The following is a 24,116-nucleotide window of genomic DNA, read 5'->3' on the forward strand; positions in this document are numbered from 1 at the left end:
TTGAGTAGGATCTGAAAGTTCTGAATCTGGACGTATTCTGGGAAAGCAGATCACTGGTGTCAGGTCAAATAGGGGATTTCATTGTGAAGCTTTGGCTTGCTTGAAAAATCCAGATGCAACAGCTGACTGGAGCTTTACTCAAAGTATATATATTTGAGGTGTCTATATGTTGTGCAGCGTAGTACATACATTTAAAATGGTTAGATATTATAAAAACATATAAATAGCAAAATAAACTTAATTTCAGCTTTCGAGTATTTTGCATAAATAACCATAAAAACGTGTTTAATTGATTGTTTTAATTCAGATCATGAACACACAAACTGGACTAAAGAAAGCTTGCAATTTTATTGTTACTGTACATATATTTGAACACAAAATCCAATCCTCTAGCAAAGTTTGGTGTGAAATAAAATTACCATAGAATAATTTTTGTGCTACAGAGTGGAATAAATGAATTAATTTGATTTTAAAACCAGAAAATCTAGGATTGGATATAAGTTTGATTGAAAATAGATTTTTGTAGTTTCTTGGAGATATAACTTCAGACATACAAAAACCTGAGCATTTTCTAACCTTTTATTTCACATCTTGATTTTTGTCCCTGTTATATGAAGGGGTACCTTGATTATCCGAAGGACATGGGCAGGGAGTATTTTGTTCAGTTAATCGAACCCCGGATAATCGAATGCTGGATAACATAGTTTAGCCGAGCATCAGGACCTTGCGATCTTGCCGGATAATCCGATATTCAGATAATCGAATGCAGGGTAATCGAAGTTCCTCTTTAATGAGTCAAATGAAGATACACACTATCTCCTAACTTCCACTTTCCATTTGCCCTCCCTTCCTTTACAAATGAGTTCCTGTTATTATTAGATAGGAAGGCTCATTCATAACCTGCCTCTAATGCAGTTACTGGGCATTGATTCTTTCAGTGAACCAGTGGTTTACAGATTATTCTATCACAGGAAACCATAAAAAATGCTAACTCATCTATTTCCTGTTTTAACTTAGAAAAAGAATCTCAACAATGTATGGTGGTACCATTGCAAATAAAAACCCTATTTGATTGGCAGATGGAGTAGCTCTGATTTTACCTGTGTACAAGTGGATGTTAGAATTTGTTGAATGTGCTGTAATGGGAACTAGCCTGTGGTTGGGGTAATTTGCTGTCACCAGCCTCTTTCCTTGTCTGGGCCTAAAGCCATAACACCATGGGTTACAGGATCAGGAGGAGGCCATTCAGCTTCCTTGGCTGATCTGATCATCCGCAACTTCACTTTCCTGCCTTTTTCCTTTTAACCTTTGATTCCTTTACTAATTAAATATCTGTGTGCAAAGGTTGCATCCAGTTACCTATAAAGACAGTTGAGCACTTGAGGTGGGGAATGACTTGCAAGGGTCTCGGCAGTGTGTCCATGCTGCTATGATATAATTTCATGAGTCCATGGAGACTAAATGCGGAGATGAGCAGTAATGAGGAGCAGTTGCTCGGACTGTACGTACACAACATTAAAACTGGGGTACGGAGAGCCTCTGGATAAAGGGTAGAGAAGAAACCAACATGATACTTCCCACATATGGGAAACTGACATGGTACCAGTGTTGCTGGAGGATGTGCCATTAAAGGCTGTTAGTAACAGGTTTGTATGTCTTGGTGGAGGCATCCTCCATCATTGTTGGGGTCATTGGTCAGCAGTGACGGTGCTGCTGAAATTCTTAACCTCTGGATCATTCTAAGATGGAGTAGCTGACCTTACTGGACCTTGCAATGAGCTTTCCATTGCAGCATTGGGAGTTGCTGTGTTTGAGAGGGTCATTGAATTAGACTGAAGTCAGCCCTGATTGGGTCGCTAGCCCCAGAGAGTTGTGGGATTTGCCTCCATCATTGAACCCCCTCCAGTGCAAGAACTTATTGACTGTACTCATGTGTCCATCAACATAGACAGAGGCATTCACCCTCTCAATGGATTCCACTATCTTAAAGCTCCAAGTCTGTGCACAATATTCTGGCAGCTGTAATGATTCTTTCATCTTCGGATAATTGCAGAGACTGCACGCATTCCTACTTATGGCTAGGCAGAGAGAATGACTGATAAGGGATAGCCATTGAGCGAATGGCTGTTGACACCTAAATGCAACTCTTTGGCGGAGGCACAGTGGTGCAACAGCTGCTGTCTTCTGAGTACTGTGGCTTTTGCAGAAGAACTTATTGGACTCCTGAAGGTGAAGTTCTGGTCTCTGGGCCATTAAAGCAAGGGATGCCTCTACCATATGTACATCTTAAACGGTGTCTCGGATTGGAGTGCTCTGCTCTGCCTTGCTCGTTCCAGCTGCGCACCTCTGAAGAGGAACGGAAGAGTGACATGCTTTCTAGGAGCAGGCTGAGCCAACCTCATGAGGGTCTCCATATATCTGGTTTGGATATTACAGCAGCAGCAAAGATGGATGAGATACTTGTGCTAACAGTGGTTAGCACTGCTGCCTCACAGCGCCAGAGACCTAGGTTCAATTCCCACCTCAGGCAACTGTCTGTGTGGAGTTTGCACATTCTCCCTGTGTCTCCGTGGGCTTCCTTTGGGTGCATCAGTTTCCTCCCACAGTCCAAACATGTGCAGATTAGTTGAATTGGCCATGCTAAATTGCTCATAGTGTTAGGTGATGGGGTAAAAGTAGGGGAATGGGTCTAGGTGGGTTACTCTTCGAAGGTTCGGTGTGAACTTGTTGGGCCCAAGGGCCTGTTTCCACACTGTAAGTAATCTAATCTAATCAATACTGATTCAGGCATGTCTTTTCTGAGCGCCTCTCAGACCGGAAGGCATAGAGCTCCTGAACCCACATGCGTGGGTATGAATTTGGAACAGGATTAGGCCACTTGGCCCCTTTAACGTCTTCTGTAGTTCAATAATGATGGATTTCATTGTGGCACCAATTCCATGATCCTGCCAAGCCCCAATAACGTTGACTCCCCTATTAGTCAAGATTCAATGCCCTGCCACCCTTACCCTATGAGGAACAGATTTCCAAAGACTCTTGAAATTTGATTGAGAGAAAAAGGGTTTCCTCATCTCCATCTGAATTGAAAGGCCACCTATTTTTAAACTGTATCCCTAGTCTTAGACTCTCCAGAAGTGGCTACACCTTCTCGATTTGGAGATGCCAGTGTTGGACTGGGATGGACAAAGTTACAAATCACACAACACCAGGTTATAGTCCAACCTGTTGGAGGAGCGGCACTCCAAAAGCTAGTGTGCTTCCAATTAAGCCTGTTGGACTATAACCTGGTGTTGTGTGATTTGTAACTTTCTACGTCTTCTCAGCATTCATTGTGTCAAGTCTTGTCAAGATCTTGTAAGTCTTAATATGATCACCTTCTTATTTTCCTAAACCCAAATGGATATAGCTCTGGCCTGTCCAACCTTTTCTTGTCAGAAAGACCCTCAGTACCAAATATCAGTGACATGGTGGTCATACTAAATCACCTCCATGGTTAACTGCTTCAAAGGAGCTGAAACACACTGTTAAGAAGTTGTGCTTTAGCACAACGGAAAATGGAGAAGAGGAAACTCCATCCCTCTACCTGGAGATTCAAACTTTTCACTCTTTTTAGATTACTTACTGTGTGGAAACAGGCCCTTCGGCCCAACAAGTCCACACCGCACAGCTGAAGCGCAACCCACCCATACCCCTACATTTACCCCTTACCTAACACTACAGGCAATTTAGCATGGCCAATTCACCTGACTTGCACATCTTTGGACTGTGGGAGGAAACCGGAGCACCCGGAGGAAACCCATGCAGACACAGGGAGAACATGCAAACTCCACACAGTCAGTCGCCTGAGGCGGGAATTGAACCCGGGTCTCTGGCACTGCGAGACAGCAGTGCTAACCACTGTGCCACCGGGCCAGATTACTATCTTACCATTATCCATTCACTCTTGTGCTGCCATCCTGCTTTCTCCATTGACATCAGATTGGACCAGTTGTGGTACATTACCCGGTCAGTTTTTCCTCTGGCATTATACTTCGCTTTTCCTGCGAGATCAAAAGGATGAAAATCATGACCAACATGTGTGACTTTAGCATGTCCAGCTGTACCAATGGATGTGATGCCACTGACCATACTGTTGTCTCTTGCACTTTAGCTAATGTTGTGAGCCCTCCCAACAGCTCTATAATGCTCCTGGGCACACAGTTCACCTGAACAGTAAAACCACGTGCTCTCAGGCTGCTCAACTTGTGTATCCTGATGATTGCAGATTTGTCCTCTGTTGCCAACCCTCTACAGATTAGTAAAGTGCTTCAAGCACTGACTGCAGTTCTTCCTCAGCCAGCTCTTGGCTGCTCTGTTTGCCCTGTCTTGCTGACTATGTCTTGGCCCCTGGAAATGGAATATTGCATCATGCTGCCATTTTCTTGAGCAGAATTGCAAAAGCGAAGTGCTGCCCAGCTAAGTTCATGGTTCTGTCTGTCCACACATTCATGTTCTGCTGCCAGCACACTCAAAGTGAACTCTAAAATATTCGATATTGGACTTTTTAAAAAATCTCACTTTTCACCTTGTGCACTCCATGATTGGAAATCTAACATGGCCCTGCACCCCCTCACCCGGTCACTGACTGCCCATTCAAAACCATGCTGCATGACACCTGCCAATATGATGCGTTGCCCAGACCCAAAGCTCCTCCAGGCATTGGCCTGTGACCTTTCACCAGAACAAAAGATATTAAAATTGAAAGCTTGTTTCTGTGGAATCCACTTGGTTGGAACTACTTTGCAAATACGTGAGCTTTTTCCTGCAGATATTTGCAGACTGATTGGAACAGAACTCAAATCTCTGAAGTGAAAAGACAATGACGTGTTCTACATTTCGTGACATAGGATTCCATCCAGCAACTCCCATTTGTCTGCTGGCCAGTACAGAAGTCCTTATGTAGTTGTGGCGTTGTAGATGGGAAATTATATCTAACTAAATTTGTTCAAAATAATGTGTTAGAGTCTCACTGGGAGCCAAAGTTTGTGTTTTACCTGTATGCAAGCTAAATCTGGAGCTGCCCAGGACGTATGCAAACTAGTATCGGGAAGGTCTACTTCGAAATCCACCTAAAGCAGACAAAGCTGAATTTGAAATACTATTTCAAAGTGGAATACCTACCTCCAAAGAAAATGTTGCACTGCATTCTGTGAACAAGTGGGATTAGATTTGGATAGGATCCTGGAAACATTACATTGAATGGCATGACTGTGAGAAAAAGGGACTTGTTTAAAAATTTGGCAGATTCAGGAAAATGTTTTTGTTTTACAGGCTCGAAACAGGTGGGAAGGATCTACTTGAGAGGATTGAGTGAAATAAGATAGGAGCTGACTGACACAGTGAGAAAATACCTGCCTCAACTAGTTGGGCTGAATGGCCTGTCTCAGTCTGTAAATTCTGTTTATCTAGTGTTATGTTTTGAAACACTTTCTTCTACAGAATTTATCATCCTAATGAAATACTGCCTTGGACAGTTTAGTCTTTAGTCACCATTATTTTGTTAATGTTTGGAATGTGAAAGTTCAGTCAACACAGTTTATTAATCTTGTGCTTGGTCCTGCCCATGTAGTATATAAATAGCACATTCCAAGGGTGCCCTTGACTACAAAGCACTTTGTTGGTAAACTCCTGTAGTTCTTAAAGACTGTGCAGCAACAAAAGTGTATAATTCATTTTGTTTTGTGAAAAATATTAGGTTTTGAATGTCAAGAACAAATGAACAACGACACCCAGAACTTTTCCTGACAACACAGCTATTTAAATACTCCTTGAGAGGGAGCCCCTGGTAGCTGCAAAACTGAGGGAGGAAGTTTAGTAACATACACGGCCAACAGAGGGGGCTGTGGGTGACAGTCAGAAGTTCCTTCTATGAGTCCGAGCAGCAGGAGCTGGTTGAGGTAGTGTGTTGGTGATTTTGTTACTTGCACTCATCTCCTCAAAGACTGCACATTTCATTGCTCATGATGCTCAGCAATTTCATAGTCTGAAGCAAGCTGCCATTTGGGAGCTTATAACAAAACGCTGAAGGGTTAATGGTCTTGGTCTTGGCTCTTTTCTATCATTTACCTGCCATAGAAACGAGCAGGGCATTGTTAGATCCCAGCAGCAGAGGTAGGTACCGTCATAGTTGCATTTTGACTTTCTAATAATCTGGGGAAGCAATTAGGCAGATTTCTAATCAAATAAAATGTTTTGCTTTACTGTGAATGAATTTTGATTTTGTGCTTCGATACCAATCCATTCCTAAAATACGTAAGCAAGTCAACATTTTCTGACTTGATTACTCTTCCCTTAAATTTCTTGCACATGCTGCATTCTTAAGGTGTTCTTACTTTTTTTCTTGTGTAGCAGAGTAAGTCAAATAGGTGAGCTGTAAACCATTTGCTTGAGGTTTTGTTTTAACTGAACAAAGCGTTATCAATCACGTTGTGCTTACGTTCATCAGGAGCAGGTATTTTTCATAGCCCGAAGGCCAGGTTTAGTGAGCTTTTGTTAATGAGAAATAAGCTGTCCTCTAGTATAGAGGCTGACTGTCTTTGCTTCCTTGAGTTCTGATTTTATCTGTTTGCCCTCAGTTCAGTGTTCAGTGATAACAGAAATGTGCTTTGAATTGCTGGTTTTAAAGCCCTGTGTTGCTTAAGCAACTGATTCAATCTGACAATGTGCATACAGGTGTGAGCGACCTGTTTCCAACACTTTGTATTTGTGGAAAGTGATTTTTTTTTAAAAATTGAGAAATAGAATAGCAAAAAGAAAGGGAAAATTAGCCAAGGAAACAGGTAACTACAGGTCTGTTAAAAGTGTGTTCCGTCAAATTTGGTAGGCAAAATCCTTAATCCAGTTTGGAATGCTTTCCTCTGAAACCTTGGGGAAGAAAGATAATGACGTATTGTTTATAGAACATAGGTTTGGGGCTGATCTCATATTCCCATGTGTACTTATTTTTTCTAGGTCATTTCTTACAATTAAGTGCTGCATTGCCCTGAAATGCAATATTACTGCATGCGCTCGATGAGCAAAGAACAGGTAATTTTATTTTGAAAATAACTTTTTTTAACAGAAGTACCTCTTTAATAAATCATTTCACCTTTCATTCATTTCTAAAGTATGATTGGTTTGTTCTTCATTTTGTGAAGCTGCGCTCCACATACCCTTTATAGTGCTGCTGGTGGAATGCTACAAGCTGAAGGTACATGTTTCATCTTGCACTAGACTACAAAGCATTCAGCTGTGTGTATTGCTAACTTGTTTTCCCACCAACTGTCTCGCAGGAAAAGCCCATATCCAGTTTAATTAGTAACAGTTTAAAATAATCTGGTACAAGCTTGTGACTGAAAAGACAAAAGACAGTGAAAATGTGTTTTATAATTAAACACACAAATTAACTTTCAGGAGCAGTGTCCAGGAGAAATTATAGTTTTAAAAGTAAAGTTATGACAATATCTGAATTTATTTTAAAAATCTCTTTCATGTACTTTCAGTGTTCACCTACTATAACACTGGTTGAATAGGGTTAGCTAACCATATGTATGCTATACTCAGATCAAAACTTTTTAATGTTTGTGTATGTATTCCGCTTTCAGAGTCAAAAGTGATTGTATAACTTGCCGATTATTGATGATTTGATTGTAATGTATACTGAGTAATCACAAAGTGACTGTATGAGGAACCTGTATGTAAAGTATATTTACTTCTCTCGAGGGAAAGAGTAACACAGACGTTGTAGTTTCAACAACTGAGTGATAGTTTATTTTCTAATAAGACTTCGTCTTAATATAGGTCTGTATGTTTACAAACAATTATAAAAGTGATTTTTTTGTGTTTTACTGTTGATGCAACTTAAGTGTCAATATTTTCATGAAATATTTATCTCTGAAATTGACTTCCCAAGCTTATTTCCCTCTCTGTATCTTGCTTTGAAACTTTCCTTAAAATCCATCTTTTTAAGAAAACTGTCACTATAAATCCTGGTTTCTCCCTTTCTGGCTCAGCACCTGCTTTCCACTTTCTTGCGCAGAGACTACAGACTTTCTATGTCAAAGGTATTGTTTGTTGTTGGACTGTGGCTTACGATTAAAAACATCAGCGAGGAAAGTAAAATTGTTTAAAAGTTTCTGAAATAGCACTTTTGAGGGTGGCCAGTTTTTTTTATGATTTGTTGATAGACATTTATGAGTCACATAAAGCTGACCAAAACTCCAAAGGAGAGAAGAATATAAGTGATGGAATATGATGTTGCATCAATCAAAGTTGAAGTCATTATTACTTTGTTCCAGTTTTACTGGTTATTTTGATTGTTGTGTAATTCATACATTGAACGTTTCTTGCAAATTGAGCTAAAATACAGCCTACGGAGGAACCAGTTTTTTTTAAAAAAAGCTCATTTTGATCACTTGTGCAAACTGCTTCTTGGATCAGCTGAGGTACAGCATACCTTTCTGCTGTCCTGTGTGGTCTAGCATAGCTGTGGGGCACTACTGATGAGTGACAGTCTCGGGATGTTCCATTTATTTACTCTGCCCTTTTTGAAAAACAAAACGTGCACATTTGTTTCTGTTGTAAAGGCAGTGAACACTTATTGTAACAAATTAAATATCTTTTACATAATAATTTATAGCTTTTTGTCTATAACGGGTTCCTACCTTAACAGCTCATTGTTTTAGAAAAAGAGGGCATTTAACCTCTTGAAGAAAAGCTGTTGGACATAAGCATGCATGTTCCTTAACATTGCATCATAATCAATAATGTGACAATCCACAAATGTAGGCTATAAATTTTATATTTATCTTTGGTTTAGTATCAATTGCATTCTTTTAAGTGGTGTTCACTGTAATCTGATATCTATAGGAAGACACGGTCACAGTGTTTCAAAGAACAAATTATTCCTGCACCAGTGTTTGTTCTGTAACCTCTTGTATAATCCTTTTTTTTTGCAAAACCGTAAAAACAAGATATAATTCTGCTTTTTGTACAGTTGAATAACATTGAAATAATATGGTTAAAATGTTAATGCTGCTGGAATTCGGAGTCTAGGAGCCAATTCAAGGCGAATGGACAGTAAAGGAAAGTTAGAAGAGAAGAGGGAGGTGGACAGGCGGTCTTCAAAGGAGGCAGAAAGAGGCTGCAATGAAAGCGGTAGTTTTAAGCATATCAGCAAAGAAACACTGAGCTAGTGAGGAGTTAGAAAAACTTGGAAATCATTTAAATAGTGAAATACTTGCAAATCAACATAGCATATCTGGTAAAAGGCTGTGAATGTTCAGAAACGACTCTGGAAGATTGTATTGCATGCTATTTTAATAAACACTGTTAATTATTCAATTCAATATTGATATTGAGATCTGCAATGCAGTAAAATGCTGATACCTGAGCATAAAATGTTCCAAATTTGTGAATATGCAATTGAAACCTATTAGCTGTAACCTCTCTAATCTGAAAGATGTGTTTAGAGAGAGAGATTTTATGTAGAAGTGTTTGTTAGTTAGTTTGTGAAGTTCTTTGGTGACATATGGTTTAGTGTTTAACACTGCTGCCTCATGGCGTCAAGGACCCAAGTTCGATTCCAGTCTTGGGTGACTGCATGGAGTTTGCACATGCTCTGTGTCTGGAGGGGTTTCCTCCCACAGTCCAAAGATGTGCAGAGTAGGTTTGAATGGCGATTCTGAATTGCCCTGTAGTGTCCAAGGATGTGTAGGGTTGGTGGATTAGCTGTGGGAAATGCAGGGTTACAGAGCTCGGTTGAGGGGGAGAGGGGTGGTACAGACTCATTGGACTGTATGGCTTCTTTCTGCACTATTGGGATTCTATGATTCTAAGATGCCTGTTGTCCTTGGCTAATTTACATTACGTTATAATACATTACCTACAGTGTGCAAACAGGCCCTTCGGCACAACCAGTCCACACCGACCCTCCGAAGAGTGACCAACCCAGACCTATTTCCCATGTACCTAACGTTATTATGTAATAGTGTGTTTCAGAAATTAATGTCTTTCTTGTGCATTGTGGCCTTTATTATATGATAGCATCACTAAATAAATGAGTTGATGAGATTCAAAAATCAGATTCCTGAAGCAATGCAGTCCTTGAGAAATAAAATTGTTTGCTGATGTGAGCCCTCAACCAATTGCATTCATTGTGCCATTTCTTCACTCATGTTGGATTCATCTCTCAGTTGCAATCTGTAGCCATTTTTTCATTAACTGCATACTTCAGAAATCTGTTACTCTGAATCTTAATCCATCATTCCCAGACACTTTGAGGATGATGGTTGTCAATTCCCATCACTCTAGCACGTAAAATGTTTCCTACTCTTACTCCTAACTCCTAGTTCTTGTTTGTTTTAGATTTCTTCAATAGAAGAGCCCCTCAAAATCCCATATCATTTTAAAACCCTTGAGTAGCTTACCCCATAACTACCTAAACTGGAAGGAATGCCAGACAACTTCATGTTACCAACCTTCATAATTTGACTCCTCAGATGTTGATGTTATTCTTGTGAATTTACCAAAGTATCTTTATAACCAAGGAGCAGTGTGTTCAAAGTGTCTCTTTCAGTACTCAGTACGGAGCCTGACCAAGGCTGGGGACAACTAAAGCATCATTTTCTCAATTTTGAAATCTGGCACCTGAAAATTAAAAACAATGTTACACTCTATTTTATGGTGAGCCTTTATACCTGGCACTTACAACTACTTGCTTTTCAGTTATTAGTTTCCACCTATTCAAAATATCTGCATTCAATATCCAAACATTCAACTTTTGTCTTTCCTGTGCTGTCAATATTTTCCCTCCAAGCTTAGCCCCCTTGCATGTCCGACATTTGGAGCCTCCAGGAAGTAAGTGAAAAGCTCAGAGCCATGAATCTCTTTGTGTCCACAGTCCAGAGTAGGTTCTCCCTCAGAGATCTAACTGTTCCAGTCCCCTCTCTAATTTGTGGATGGTGAGTTCATTTGTAGAGATTGAGGTCATTATGTGTGAACCTCAGGATATGGATTCTTCATAGTTATTGGTTCTAAACTCTAGGCTGAGTTCAAGTCTTTCCATCTCAAGTTAGGATGTTAAATTCACTAAGTAATTGTGGCTATGAAAGCAAAGCCACTTGCAAACAATAAGCTTCAAAATAGTTGGCATATCTCTTTTAGGGAAGAAAACTTGGCACCTACTACCTTGACTAACCTGTATTTACCTTCATCTCACCCGATGTGGTTGACTCTGACGATCTTGATCTAGCAGATGGTTTTATTTCAGATGGGACGTAATAGATTGTTCAAATTTCTCCAAAATGAATCAGGTTTCCTGTTTCTGGATAATTACTCTGTCTATTGGTCGACACGTGTGTGTGGATGTCAACGAAGAATGGGATGTTTGTTGGCTCAGTTTTCCACTTCTATTGAATGCTTGCCAATGCTACCTAAGATGACATTTTCAATAAGATTATTTAGAGAGAGAGATACTGGCAGCAAATCATATCCCAGGTCTGAGTCACTCCGTTTCGGGAAGGGAAGAAGTGTCAGAAGTCCACTATCCTGTTTTAATCTTGTGACACTCCCCGTTACCATGAACTTAATCACTCCAATATGGCAGTCATTCCTTCATCTGAACTCTGGAATTCCTTCTATAGTCTCCAGTTTCCTCTTTTAATACAATCCTTAAAAAAAACTTTGCTTTTATCAAGCTTTTGGTTATTTCCTCGTTTGGCTCACTGTCAAACTTTGATAACAGGAGAAAGTGAGGTCTGCAGATGCCGGAGATCAAAGTTGAAACTTTATTGCTGGTACAGCACAGCAGGTCAGGCAGCATCCAGGGAACAGGAGATTCGACGTTTCGGGCACAGGCCCGAAGAAGGGCCTGTGCCCGAAACGTCGAATCTCCTGTTCCCTGGATGCTGCCTGACCTGCTGTGCTGTACCAGCAATAAAGTTTCAAACTTTGATAACAACCCTGTCCAGTGTCTTTTACGTTTTAAGGCCTGACATAAATGCAAGTTTTTAACTCCAGAATTAATACTCCATGAGTGTGATGCGATGTGATCGTAGTTCTGCTGTCATTGATCTCCTTTCAGTCAGGAGTTTGTTCGAATGTGTAAGAAATGTCAGAGTACTTTCAACTACAAATTACCGTTGTGTTTTTAGATTATTGTTGCAGCTTTTGAGTCTCCCTTTCTCTTCTGCTCACCCCCCAACAAACCCCAGGTTTCTTTTGCTGTTAGTGTCATACAAGTGTTCAAACTCCCTATGTCTCAAAGAATGCAGTACAGTAAGGGTTTGACTGTGCCCAGACCAGTTTTTGAGACCTTTGAAATAATCAAGAGTAATGGTTTTCTTGCCTTTGCTGCTTTTGTGTCATCGCACCTGAAGTCTATCAGTTATAGACCTCTCACTTGTGCGGAGCAAAACATTTGGGAGTCACATAATAGGAATCTTTTGTTATAAAGTGTTTCAAACTTGAAATCCACAGTTACACGCTAATAAAAATGTGACGCAGAAAGCATTTGAATAAAACTAAGCATCACTTCACCTTTGACATTTTAACAGTTTCTTATACTGAGGAAACCAGCCAGACCCATCTTCCAAATATAAAACAGTAATGTTCAAGTAGTACACTGGAAAGAAACCCAAGAATGCGTGGCTGTGGTGATCATTTTAAATTAGTTAGCGTATTTTCAGAGGACTGGAATTTACCATGTTTAGTAAGTCTGCCTCAAATTGACTATGATTGGATATAATATTGTTATTCTATTTTAAGAGAGATGAGACTTCTGTCTTCAGACACTTGCAGGTTCGACATGAGCAAAAAAGGGGAATTATTTGTGTATTACTCAGAAATGTTATCTCCACTTTAGCTTTTTTGGCTAGCTTTGATAATCTCATGACACATTGAAGCTTACCCTAGTGAAAATATTTTCAGTATTTATCCCATAAAAATGTCGTACAGGTCATATTTCCTCTCAGCAGTGCAGGAGTATGAAAGAGCCCAGAAGTTTCTGCTCACAAATGGTCCCTTTAAGTTAATGCGTGTGAATGTGATAAGGCCACACATACTTCAACAAATCACCCTGCAATCCAAAACAAAGAGATAGAGGGTCTGTTGCTTCAGTGACATATGTCATGATGAGAAAAGTAAACTTCTAGAGCTAGAGTGAAACTATGATTTAATGCATTGTAACTTCTCATTTTGCAACTAGTTGGGTCAATTGTTACTTATTCCAGCTGTGTGCTAATGGTTAATGATGTTGGAAATCCTCAGAAGGTCTAAGTCGGTTTCTCACCAATTGAGATAGAAATAATGTTTCAAGTTGAATATGTCTTAATTTGGTTATTTTAGCATATGGAAGAGAGAGACAAGTTTTCTTTCCAATGGCAAGGTCACTTTTGGCTATTCCACATGATTCAATAACCATATTACCTCCCTATCCTCTTGTAAGTAATCTGTGGCAACAAGGAGACTGTAATAAACCACAACATGAGTTGGCCACAGAAGGAAGCCAACACGTCCCCTTCTGTCCATGTTATTCCTCTGTAAGAACAGATCTAGCACCACTTTCCTGCCTTCTTCTCTAGCCCTGCAATTTGTTTGTCTTCAGACACTTACTTGATTCCCTTCTGAAAGCTATTGTTGCATCTTTTAATTTTTTTCATTCATTTAGTAGATTTGGGTATCACTGGCTGGGACAGCATTTATTTTCTATACCTAGCTGCCTTTGAGAAGCATATTTCCACATAGTGCATTTTATACCCTAACCACTCTCCATTTTTTTTAAGAGATTTTCCTCATCTAAACATTACTTCTTTTGCTTATCATTTTTTCTCGGTCCCCTTTGGTATTCTATCCTTCCACCATTGGGATCTGTTTCTCTCTCTTTTTTGCTAGTGTATTTTGAATTAACATATTGGACCCCTTCGTCAAATCTTCTCTCAATGTGTCCTCCCTAAGGAGAAGCGCCTCTTCTTTACTAATCCATATAACTAAACCACCTCTGCATGTTCCCTCAAGCCATCACATCCTTTTGAAAGTGAGGTCACCTGCAATTTGAATACTCAAGCTGTGGGGTTAAACTAGATTTTATAAACGCTTGTCAGGACGTCTTTGCTTATTTACTTTAGCTTCTATTTATAAAGCTCAGGATTGTTTTACTCTATCTTGTCTTGGTTCTTCCTACTGAAATTTATCATTTCCCACTGTTCTACATTATATTTCATCTGCTCCATGTTCCACTGGCCTGTCTGTGCTGTGTTGAAGTCTATCATTATCTTCCTCAGTGTTCAACATGCACCCTTTTTTTGTGTCATGTGAAAATTACAGGATTAGAGCCTGCATATCCATGTTTCAGTCATTAATATCCTGGGAGCAGTGTGTTTAAATGTCCTGATTTCTCCCACATTGGATGTACCTTGATGGTAAGGGGACAGTTGTCTCCTTGAAGGCAACCTATTGTTTAATTAAAGTTAGAATCAGTAACCATGAAGAATCCGTATTCTGAGACAGTTCTGTCCTCACAGCACTGAAGTTGGTGCCTTTTCTAATGAAATTCTAGATTGTCCTTCCTTCATGTCTCATTTCAGGTTTTGATCACTGTCCTAAAATATTCTCCACTTAAAATTTAATCCACTTGACCCATCTTGTTCTGCAGACCAGATCGGAGCATGCAATAGAAATGTACCAATCAAAAAAAGAGGTCAAGAATGATATTTTTGCATTTCAGTTAACTTTATTTACTGCCTGGGCAGCATGGTGACTCAGTGGATAGCACTGCTGCCTAACAGCACTGGGAACCCAAATTCGATTCCAGCCTTGGGTGACGATCAAGAGTTTGCACATTCTACCTATTTCTGTGCAGGTTTTCTCTGGGTGCTCTGATTTTCTCCCACAGTCAAAAGATGTGCAGGTTAGGTAGATTGCTAAATTATCTGTAGTGTGCAGGGATCTTGGGCTAGATGAATTAGCTATGGGAAATAGGTTATGGGGCTAGGAAGGGGGACGTGGGATGGGATACTGTTCGGAGGTCAGTGCTGAATGGCCTCTTTCCAAACAAAATTCTGTGATTCCTAATTTATGAAACGTGGCCGACAGTGCAGCTCTCCATTGAGCTCTGTGCAGGACAACGTCCATATTAATACTTTCCTATATTTTGCTAAAATAATGTTTGGAGATAAGTATTAGAACAAGGTGGCTGGAGATTGTGTTCTTATGATCTATTTACGTTACATTATTCTAAATTCTTGTAAGTTGCATGTTTGTACACCTTCCCCAGCTTTTTGGTTCTATTCCCTAAAATCTGGTGTATAGAACTCTTGCAGCCAGCATACATTTTGTAAACAACAGCAGAAATTCTTCTCAGTTAAAAAAAAAACTAAATGGCATCTGTGTAAAGTAAAGACAGGTGAACTCTTCATCGCATCACAGACTCCCTACATTTGGAAGCAGGCCATTCAGCCCTCCAAAGATCATCCAACCTGACCCACTCCCCTACCCAATCCCTGTAACCCTGCATCTCCCGTGGTTAAACCACTTTAGCCCGCACGTCCCTGGACACTGTGGGCAACTTAGCATGGCCAGTCCACCTAACCTGCACATCTTTGGACTGTGGGAGGAAATTGGAGCACCTGGAGGAAACCCATGGAGAATGTGCAAACTCCACACAGACAGTCACCCTGGGTGGAATCCAACCTGGATCTCTGGTGCTGTGAGGCAGCAGTGCTAACCACTGAGACACTGTGCCACCCATTTAATCTCATTCTTATTTCTTAATCTTAATCTTATTCAGTTGGGCCAAGCTTGAACTTGGGTTCCACTAGTCATGAGGTATTTTCTAAATCAACCAGTTCAGAGAAATTATTACAAGGCCTCCAGGCTCAGAGGTGGTGACATCACCACTGCACCTCAAGAATCCTTACACGAGTAAAGATTTAATCATTTCTCCCGCCTATGGTAATAGGTGAAGTTAAGAACCTTTTAAGAACTACTTTGAGCAGTTTGATAACCGATTATTGTTTCTTGGCCACTGCAGTGTTTACTTGGTTATCTTTATTGAAACAGGAATGGGTTCATTTCCTCAAGAGTTATCAAAATTTGATTCTGACTGTGCTGACCTACTCACCAAGTTAATGTTTTATTTCTCTCAGTTTAAAACAAAACTGAAAGAACTGCAGATGCTGGAAATCAGAAACAAAAACCAGAGACTGCTGGAAAAGCTCAGCAGGTCTGGCAGCATCCTTGGAGAGAAATCAGAGTTAACGTTTCGGGGCCAGTGACCCTTCCTCTCAGCGGTTCTGAGGAAGAGTCACTGGCCCCAAAATGTTAACTGATTTCTCTCCAAGGATGCTGCCAGACCTGCTGAGCTTTTCCAGCAGTCTCTGGTTTTTGTTTGCATTCTATTTCTCTCATTTTGATTCGCTGCAGGTATAAATGTGTATTTTTCATTGAAATTTGTTACCCAGTACTTAATGAAGACAAACATTTTTAAAACCTGTCCCGCAGCATATTTAATTACTAAAAAAACTTTAAATTCTTAAGGAAATCTACATTTATAGTGATTCTAGTTTGGAATTTTGTGTATTACTAAATTAACAAGAGTCAAACTTTTAGTTAAATAATTTGAGATTAGATACAATAGCATGAACAAGGAGAAACTAAAATCTAGTAGACTGATCTGGCATTGTTAACATTTAGCTATCTTCAGTTTCTGAAGGAAATGTTAATTTTTGACGACATATGGAGTCTACCGTTCTTAAATATGTTGTTGTTGATATTGCTCCTTCTAAATGTTGGTATGGGATAGGCTTTTGAGAACAGAAGTTCAGTACAGCATAAAATGAATTATACAATAGAGTTTGCAATAGGTAGAGTACTGTTCACAGCGTAAGCAACTTTTGCACAGTTTCAAATTCACCCAGCAATAACGTTCCATGTTTTGCACATTTAAAGTTGAATTGCATATGTAGAGTTTTATAATTGTAGAATGCTATGCTCGTAAGGTGAGAGTAATGTACTCATGAATTAAAAGCATCTTGAAAGAAAGGCAACATCAAAAGCATTTTGATTTAAGTGTAATATTTCCCTCCAAAACATGTTGGTACCAGTATGTTAAGTAAGCCTAATACCAATAATCCAGCAACTATGAAAAGACTTGTCTAGTACATACATCATAGTGCTTCCACATTAGGAAACCAAGTGCTTCGTGACCAAAATAAGCGCATGATTCGGGTTACAAAACGCTGCTTTTGAAGGCGAGAATTGAATGAAACACACAAACTGACAGAATGTACCAGAAGCACTCTGATTGTGAGTTATCATTGATGTTAAAAAGTAACAATGTTTGTAATTTGAACCTGAAAAGCTGAGTTTTTTTTGTCAAAACACAGTTGTAACAAAGCTTTTAATATGACTCAAGATAGTATGCAAGATAATAGCAACTAGGAAATAAGGGTGGATATAAATCACTGAGGGTGTGGTGTCTTCAGGGTGCGTTTTTAAATAATCAGGTTTGTTCAGTTCAGTTCAGTGTGCTATAAGAATTGAAATACTACTGGAGGGAGGGCTGGTTTATCTTAAGTAGGTTGTTGTCTCATTCCTTTACCTCTGTTAGCTTGCCTGTTGCAGCTTGTAACTTGGTCATTGTACCTCCCATCCATAAGAGTACTTGAAGCTTACATGTAGAACATTAATTGTATGAAATGTTCTTTTATGCCTAAAGGAAAGAATTATTTTTAGCTTGAGCATAGGTCTCATTCCTTGTGATTTAATTGGTAGAAGCAACATTTACAAAGTTCCATGTTGCCTCCATCTTGGGAACACCATGTTCTCAAGACCATATACATTATTAGAAACTTGGCTTTCATGTTTTACAATGCAGTGGCCATTCAGCTTCTCTGACTCTTGTTGTAGGTAGATGCATTCAGTCTGTGCATGCAGGAAATTCTCATCAAAAAAGGCATACATTTGTTACAATATGTGTGATAGAAAATGGCACTGTACAATCCAACCTGAAAGGATGTAATTTACTTATGCATAATATCCAAGCCCAGAATCCAATCTTTGTCTTTAAATTGTTTTGTTCAATGTGAAGGAGGGGAGACAATAAACTTACTGTGCTATTCTCATTCTGAGAACTCAAGTTTGATATGGCACAATTACTGTAGAAAGTGGGTGGAGTTGATAAGTCATATTGTAAAGTTGTAAACCAATGCTGCCAGCATTTAATGTATGTTGGTTTCTGCTGGAGCCATCTGGGATAACTTAGATAGAATCAGTACCACTGATTCTTCTTACTGGTTCAGTCTAAGCTACAAGTACCAATCTGGGAAGGAAGGCCACACAAACACTTTGCCAGAAGATGGTCTCAGTCCTGATGAAAAATAAATGTCTTTATTACATACTACTTGGATGGCAACATTACCTCTGACATAAATCGTAGAATCCCTACAGTGGTCTATTTTGGCCAATTGAGTCTACTCCAAAGAGCATCCCCTCCCAGACCCAAGCCCCCTCCTTATCCCCATAATCTTGCATTTACTACAACGAATCACCTAGCCTGGACATCCCTGGACACTTGGGACAATTCAGCATGGGCAGTCCGCCTAACCGGCACATCTTTGGACAAAGGGAGGATACCAGAGCACCTGATGGAAACCCATGCAGATATGGTGAGAACATGCAAACTCCACACACAGTCACTCAAGGCTGGAATTGAACCTGGTTCCCTGACAGGGTGAGGCAATACTAACTATTGAGTCACCGTGCCACCCATGATTTTCTCCCAGGAGACAACCAAGCTCAATGAAAAATTAGGTACATGTTAATACCTGCTGTTATGTCTACATATTGTTACTACTAAATACCTACAGCCAGTACAGTACTACAGAACATGGACTGCAGTGGTTGAAGAATGCAAAACACCACCATCTCTCAAGGGCATCTCGGAATGGGAAATAAGTTTTGGCACACACCTTGGAATGGGAAATAAATTCTGCCCACATACTATCAATGAATTTAAAAAAAACTTCTGCATACTGCCTGGTGAATACATGTAGAACTTATTAGACACGCACGCAACTCTGGTTAGCTCCTCTCAGGAACTGTCCTGTAAATCCTGATGGGTAAGGCTTATTCTGTGACCTCAGTTAATCATTTCAGGTACTGATATAGCCTGACACAAGTCACCATGCAGAATGAAAGGGCAGAACCTGATAACTAGTAAATGTCGCTGAATGGACTAGATTGGCAGTCAAAACAAATTGGTTTGATTTATTCATTGTCACATATTTTGTTACAAAATACAGTGAAAAGTGTTGTACAGTGTCCCCACACTCTGGTGCCATGTTAAAACACAGAAAATTAAACCAAATTGAATGGCTTGAGGTGTAATGCAAAAACTAATTGAAATACCAATCGCAGAACAAATAAAAGGTAGTATACATTACCTCAGGGTTTAAATCTGGCATATAATGCATGGAATGAAGAGGAGTTGTCTGTCAAAGGCAAACAATGCACTCTTTAACTGGAAGCAATTTCAGGTGAGATTGAAGATAAAGGCATGCAAAGATTCTCTTAAAGAGAGGGAGGCATGTTGTTCTGCAAAAGTGGTTAAAGAGAGAATTCCTCAGGACCATATGGTTAATCAATTGAAGTCGTAGGAAGGAAGGGAAATGCATTCATCTGGATTTGGTGGGAAGGAGGTTTTCAGTGGAGGTTTATGACTGCGATTTTACAGATATGACACTCACATAGGTGTACAATTCACAGTTATATAATGCCTTCAACGTGGAGGCAAATTTCAGAAAATCAAAGTGAAGAGGATAAGATTGGAATGAGTAACATAAAAAACGGGATAAGAAATAGCTTTTAAGGATGGCCTGCAAGGAGGATGGGAATAGGAAAGAAAATTCAAAGCATGCTGTCAAAGAGATTGAAAACAAAGTTATTAATGGTCATAGAATGGGCAAACCTGATGTTCAAGTGGCCAGAGTTGGAGGAGCTGTGGTATTATGAGGGTAAGTTTTATGTCTGTGGGAGAGATTACACAGATATAAAAGAAATGGCTATGAAGAGGCAATATCACTAGGATTGAAAGTTCAGATTTTAAGGCATTGAAGAACTCCAAGTCAGTGTAGACCACATGGACAACAAGTGTGTAGCAATGTTTGCACAACATCGTATAGTTGGTAGAATTTCAGATACACTGAAGTTTGTAGACAATAGAAGCTTAAGGTTAGGAAGACAGGAAAGACAGTGGAACAGCACGAGCAGGAGTTTCTGGGATTAATTCAGGAGGCACACAGAGATTCATCCAAGGGGGGGAAAAAAGTACGGGGAGGATGAGGCTGACTAGGGAAGTCAAGGAGAGCATAAAAACAAAAGGGAAAGCTTATAATGTGGTGAAGGGCAGTGGGAAACCAGAGGATTGGGAAGCTCAAAAAGACCAACAGAGGGCAACAAAAAAAGAAATAAGGAAGGAGAAGATTAAATATGAGGGTAAACTAGCCAGTAATGTAAAAGAAGACTGTAAGAGTTTCAATAGATATATAAAGGCCAAAAGAGGGGCATCGGGCTGCTGGAAAATGACACTGGAGTGATAGTAGTGGGGAACAAGGAAATGGCTGAGGAACTGACCTTCTGTCTGTCTTCATGGTGGAAGACATGAGTAATATTCCAAACACTAAAGAGAGTGAGGAAACAGAGCTGAGTATGGTGGCCATCACCAAGGAGAAGGTGCTAGAAAAACTGAAAGGCATGAAGGTGGATAAATCACCTGGACCAGATGGACTACTCCACAGAGATCTAAGGGAGATAGCTGAATAGCGAGATCACTTCTATCGCCTCCACTTTAAGGAATCGCTAGACTCAGGGAGGATCCCAGAGGACCGGAAAATTGTTGCTGTGACACTCCTGTTTAAAAAGGGAGTAAGGCAAAAGGCAGAAAATTACAGACTAATTAGCCTAACCTCCGTGTGGGTAAGATCTTGGTATCTGTTGTGAAGGATGAGATTTCTGAATACTTGGAAGTGAATGGTAACATATGGCAAAGTCAGCATGGTTTCTTCAAGGAAAGGTCATGCCTGAAAAATCTGCTAGATTCTTGGAGGAAGTAACAAGCAGATTAGACTAAGGAGAACCAATGGATTATCTACCTGGATTTCAAGACTGCCTTTGATAAGATGCTACACAGGAGGCTACTGTGTAAGATAAGGGCCCATGGAGTTCGAGTCAAGGTGGTAGCAATGATAGAGGCCTGGTTTTCTGGCAGAAGACCAAGAGTGAGGATAAAAGGGTCTGTCTTAGGATGGTAGCCAGTGACAAGTGGTGTTCCACAAGGCTCAGTGTTCGAACCAGAACTTTTCACTTTATACATTAACAACCTAGATGAAGGAGCTGAGGGCATTTTGGCTAAGTGTGCAGGCAATACAAAGATTATTAGGGGGACAGGTAGCACTGAGGAGGCAGAGAGGCTGCAGAAAGATGTGGACAGGTTAGGAGAATGGACAAAGAAGTGACAGATGGAGTAGAACGTGGGAAAGTGTGAGGTCATGCACTTTGGTAGGCAGAATTATTTTGAGGGGACTTGATTGTGCAAGTAGTATACTTCCGAGAGTCGATAAGGTTCTGGTCAGACCACATTTAGAGTATTGTGCAGTTTTGGGCCCCATAGTTCAGGATAGATGTACAGGCCCTGGAGCACGTTCAGAGGAGGTTCACAAGAATGGTTGCAGGAATGAAAAGCTTAACATATGAGGACCATTTGAGGACTCTGGGTCTATACTCAGTGGAGTTTAGAAGGATGAAGGGGAATCTAATTGAAACATACAGAATACTGAATGGCCTGAACAGAGTAGATGTTGGGAAGATGTTTCCATTGTTAGGAGAGACTAGGACCTGAGGGCACAGCCTTGGAGTAAAGGAAACACTTTTTAGAATGGATATAAGGAGAAACTCCTTCAGTCAGACGTGGTGAATCTATAAAATTCATTGCTATACAAGGCTGTGGATGCTAGGTCATTGAGTATATTTAAGACTGAGATAGATAGGCTCTTGAGGATTAAGGACAGCAGTCCAGGCTGCATCCAAGGAGCCGTAAAATTGACGTTTCGGGCAAAAGCCCTTCATCAGGAATACAGGCAGAGAGCCTGAAGGGTGGAGAGACAAGTGAGTTGAGGGTGGGGGTGGGGAGAATGTAGCATAGAGTACAGTAGGTGAGTGGGGGAGGGGATGAAGGTGATAGGTCAGGGGAGGGGGAGGGTGGAGTGGATAGGTGGAAAAGAAGATAGGCAGGTAGGACAAGTCATGGGGACAGTGTTGAGCTGGAATTTTGGAACTGGGGTGAGGTGGGGGAAGGGGAAATGAGGAAACTGTTGAAGTCCACATTGATGCCCTGGGGTTGAAGTGTTCCGAGGTGGAAGATGAGGTGTTCTTCCTCCAGGCGTCTGGTGGTGACGGAGGCCCAGGATCTCCATGTCCTCGGCAGAGTGGGAGGGGGGAGTTGAAATGTTGGGCCACAGGGCGGTGTGGTTGATTGGTGCGGGTGTCCCAGAGATGTTCCCTAAAGTGCTCTGTTAGGAGGTGTCCAGTCTCCCCAATGTAGAGGAGACCGCATCGGGAGCAACGGATATAATAAATGATATTGGTGGATGTGCAGGTAAAACTTTGGATGTGGAAGGCTCCTTTAGGGCCTTGGATGGAGGTGAGGGAGGAGGTGTGGGCGCAGGTTTTGCAATTCCTGCGGTGGCAGGGGAAAGTGCCAGGATGGGAGGGTGGGTTGTTGGGGGGAATGGACCTGACCAGGTAGTCACGGAGGAAAACGGTCTTTGCGGAAGGTGGGAAGGGAAATATATCCCTGGTGGTGGGGTCCGTTTGGAGGTGACAGCAATGTCGGCAGATGATTTGGTTTATGCAAAGGTTGGTAGGGTGGAAGGTGAGCACCAGTGGCGTTCTGTCCTTGTTACGGTTGGAGGGGTGGGGTCTGAGGGCGGAGGTGCGGGATGTGGACGAGATGTGTTGGAGAGCATCTTTAACCACGTGGGAAGGGAAATTGCAGTCTCTAAAGAAGGAGGCCATCTGGTGTGTTCTGTGGTGGAACTGGTCCTCCTGGGAGCAGATACGGTGGAGGCGGAGGAATTGGGAATATGGGATGGCATTTTTGCAGGAGGTAGGGTGGGAAGAGATGTAATCCAGGTAGCTGTGGGAGTTGGTGGGTTTGTAAAAGATGTCGGTGTCAAGCCGGTCGTCAATCTTGAGGAGAATGGGGTTGAGAAACTTATCTGCCATGATTGAATGGCGGAGCAGGCTCGATGGGCTGAATGGCCTAATTTCTGCTCCTATGTCTTATGGACTAAGATCATTAGTTGATTCTTATGAAACCTGAAAGGAACAGATATACTGATGAAGGTTTGAGCACTACATAGACTGAGAGAGGCTGCAGGAGAATTGGTCTTTTGAGAGGTGGAAATAAGAAATCCCAGTGTTGGAGAGGGGGTTTGGATAAGATGAGATCAGCTGGAGATTGATGGTAGAGGCAGAAGCATTTTTGTTCACCTAAGATGGAATCCATGGGAAAAATAACCAACTTAGTACAGAAGTTGTAAACAATAGTTTGTCTTTCCAATGTCTGTGTGAAAATATGAAGTTATTTTATATCTTTTAAAATATCTCTTGATGTTGCTTTGTTGAACTGATAAGCCTAAGTCTTAGGTGTGTTGCTGTTAAGGTAAAAACAATGACTGCAGATGCTGGAAACCAGATTCTGGATTAGAGTGGTGCTGGAAAAGCACAGCAGCTCAGACAGCATCCAAGGAGCAGGAAAATCAACGTTTTGGGCAAAAGCCCTTCATCAGGAATATCAGTATTGCCCGAAACATTGATTTTCCTGCTCCTTGGATGCTGTCTGAACTGCTGTGCTTTTCCAGCACCATTCTAATCCAGTATGTTGCTTTTAATTCAAGCCTTTGAAACAGCTAACCAATTCTTGTAGCTATGCTCCGCGCTATCTTTTCGGGTTTGAAATATTCGCTTCTTTCAGAAATGGATGCAATAGCCAACATGCAGTCTGATTGCAAGACTATAAGGTTTAATTTTGTTCCTGGCTTAGT

At 40.8% G+C, this 24,116-nt stretch overlaps 1 protein-coding gene and 1 long non-coding RNA gene across 8 annotated transcripts in view; one reads left to right on the plus strand and one right to left on the minus strand.

Moving 5' to 3' along the window:
- Positions 1-24,116, plus strand: part of LOC122549908 (tensin-3) — a 439,923-nt gene that overhangs the window by 127,439 nt on the left and 288,368 nt on the right. Inside the window, exons 1-2 of one of the 4 annotated variants that reach the window (XM_043690125.2) lie at positions 5,956-6,150; positions 6,991-7,065. The exons of the other annotated variants lie outside the window; for them this stretch is intronic. Of the exons in view, the coding sequence (XP_043546060.2) occupies positions 7,027-7,065 (39 nt within the window). The 5' untranslated portion in view covers positions 5,956-6,150; positions 6,991-7,026. Of the gene's footprint in view, positions 1-5,955; positions 6,151-6,990; positions 7,066-24,116 lie in introns of those variants that run through there. 4 annotated transcript variants of the gene reach the window in all.
- LOC122549909 (uncharacterized) overlaps positions 341-24,116 on the minus strand; it is a 105,873-nt gene continuing 82,097 nt past the window's right edge. For 2 of the 4 annotated variants that reach the window (XR_015757205.1, XR_015757203.1), the window contains 3 exons: positions 11,226-11,450; positions 10,497-10,665; positions 3,851-4,040 (listed from right to left, as the gene is read on the minus strand). This is a non-coding gene — a long non-coding RNA (uncharacterized LOC122549909). Of the gene's footprint in view, positions 786-3,850; positions 4,041-10,496; positions 10,666-11,225; positions 11,451-24,116 lie in introns of those variants that run through there. The other 2 variants (XR_006311703.2, XR_015757204.1) reach the window with 2 other exon arrangements.

Source organism: Chiloscyllium plagiosum, unplaced genomic scaffold, assembly GCF_037043375.1.
Source record: "Chiloscyllium plagiosum isolate Xiang-an unplaced genomic scaffold, Cpla_swu_hap1 HiC_scaffold_5, whole genome shotgun sequence".
Taxonomy (NCBI): domain Eukaryota; kingdom Metazoa; phylum Chordata; class Chondrichthyes; order Orectolobiformes; family Hemiscylliidae; genus Chiloscyllium; species Chiloscyllium plagiosum.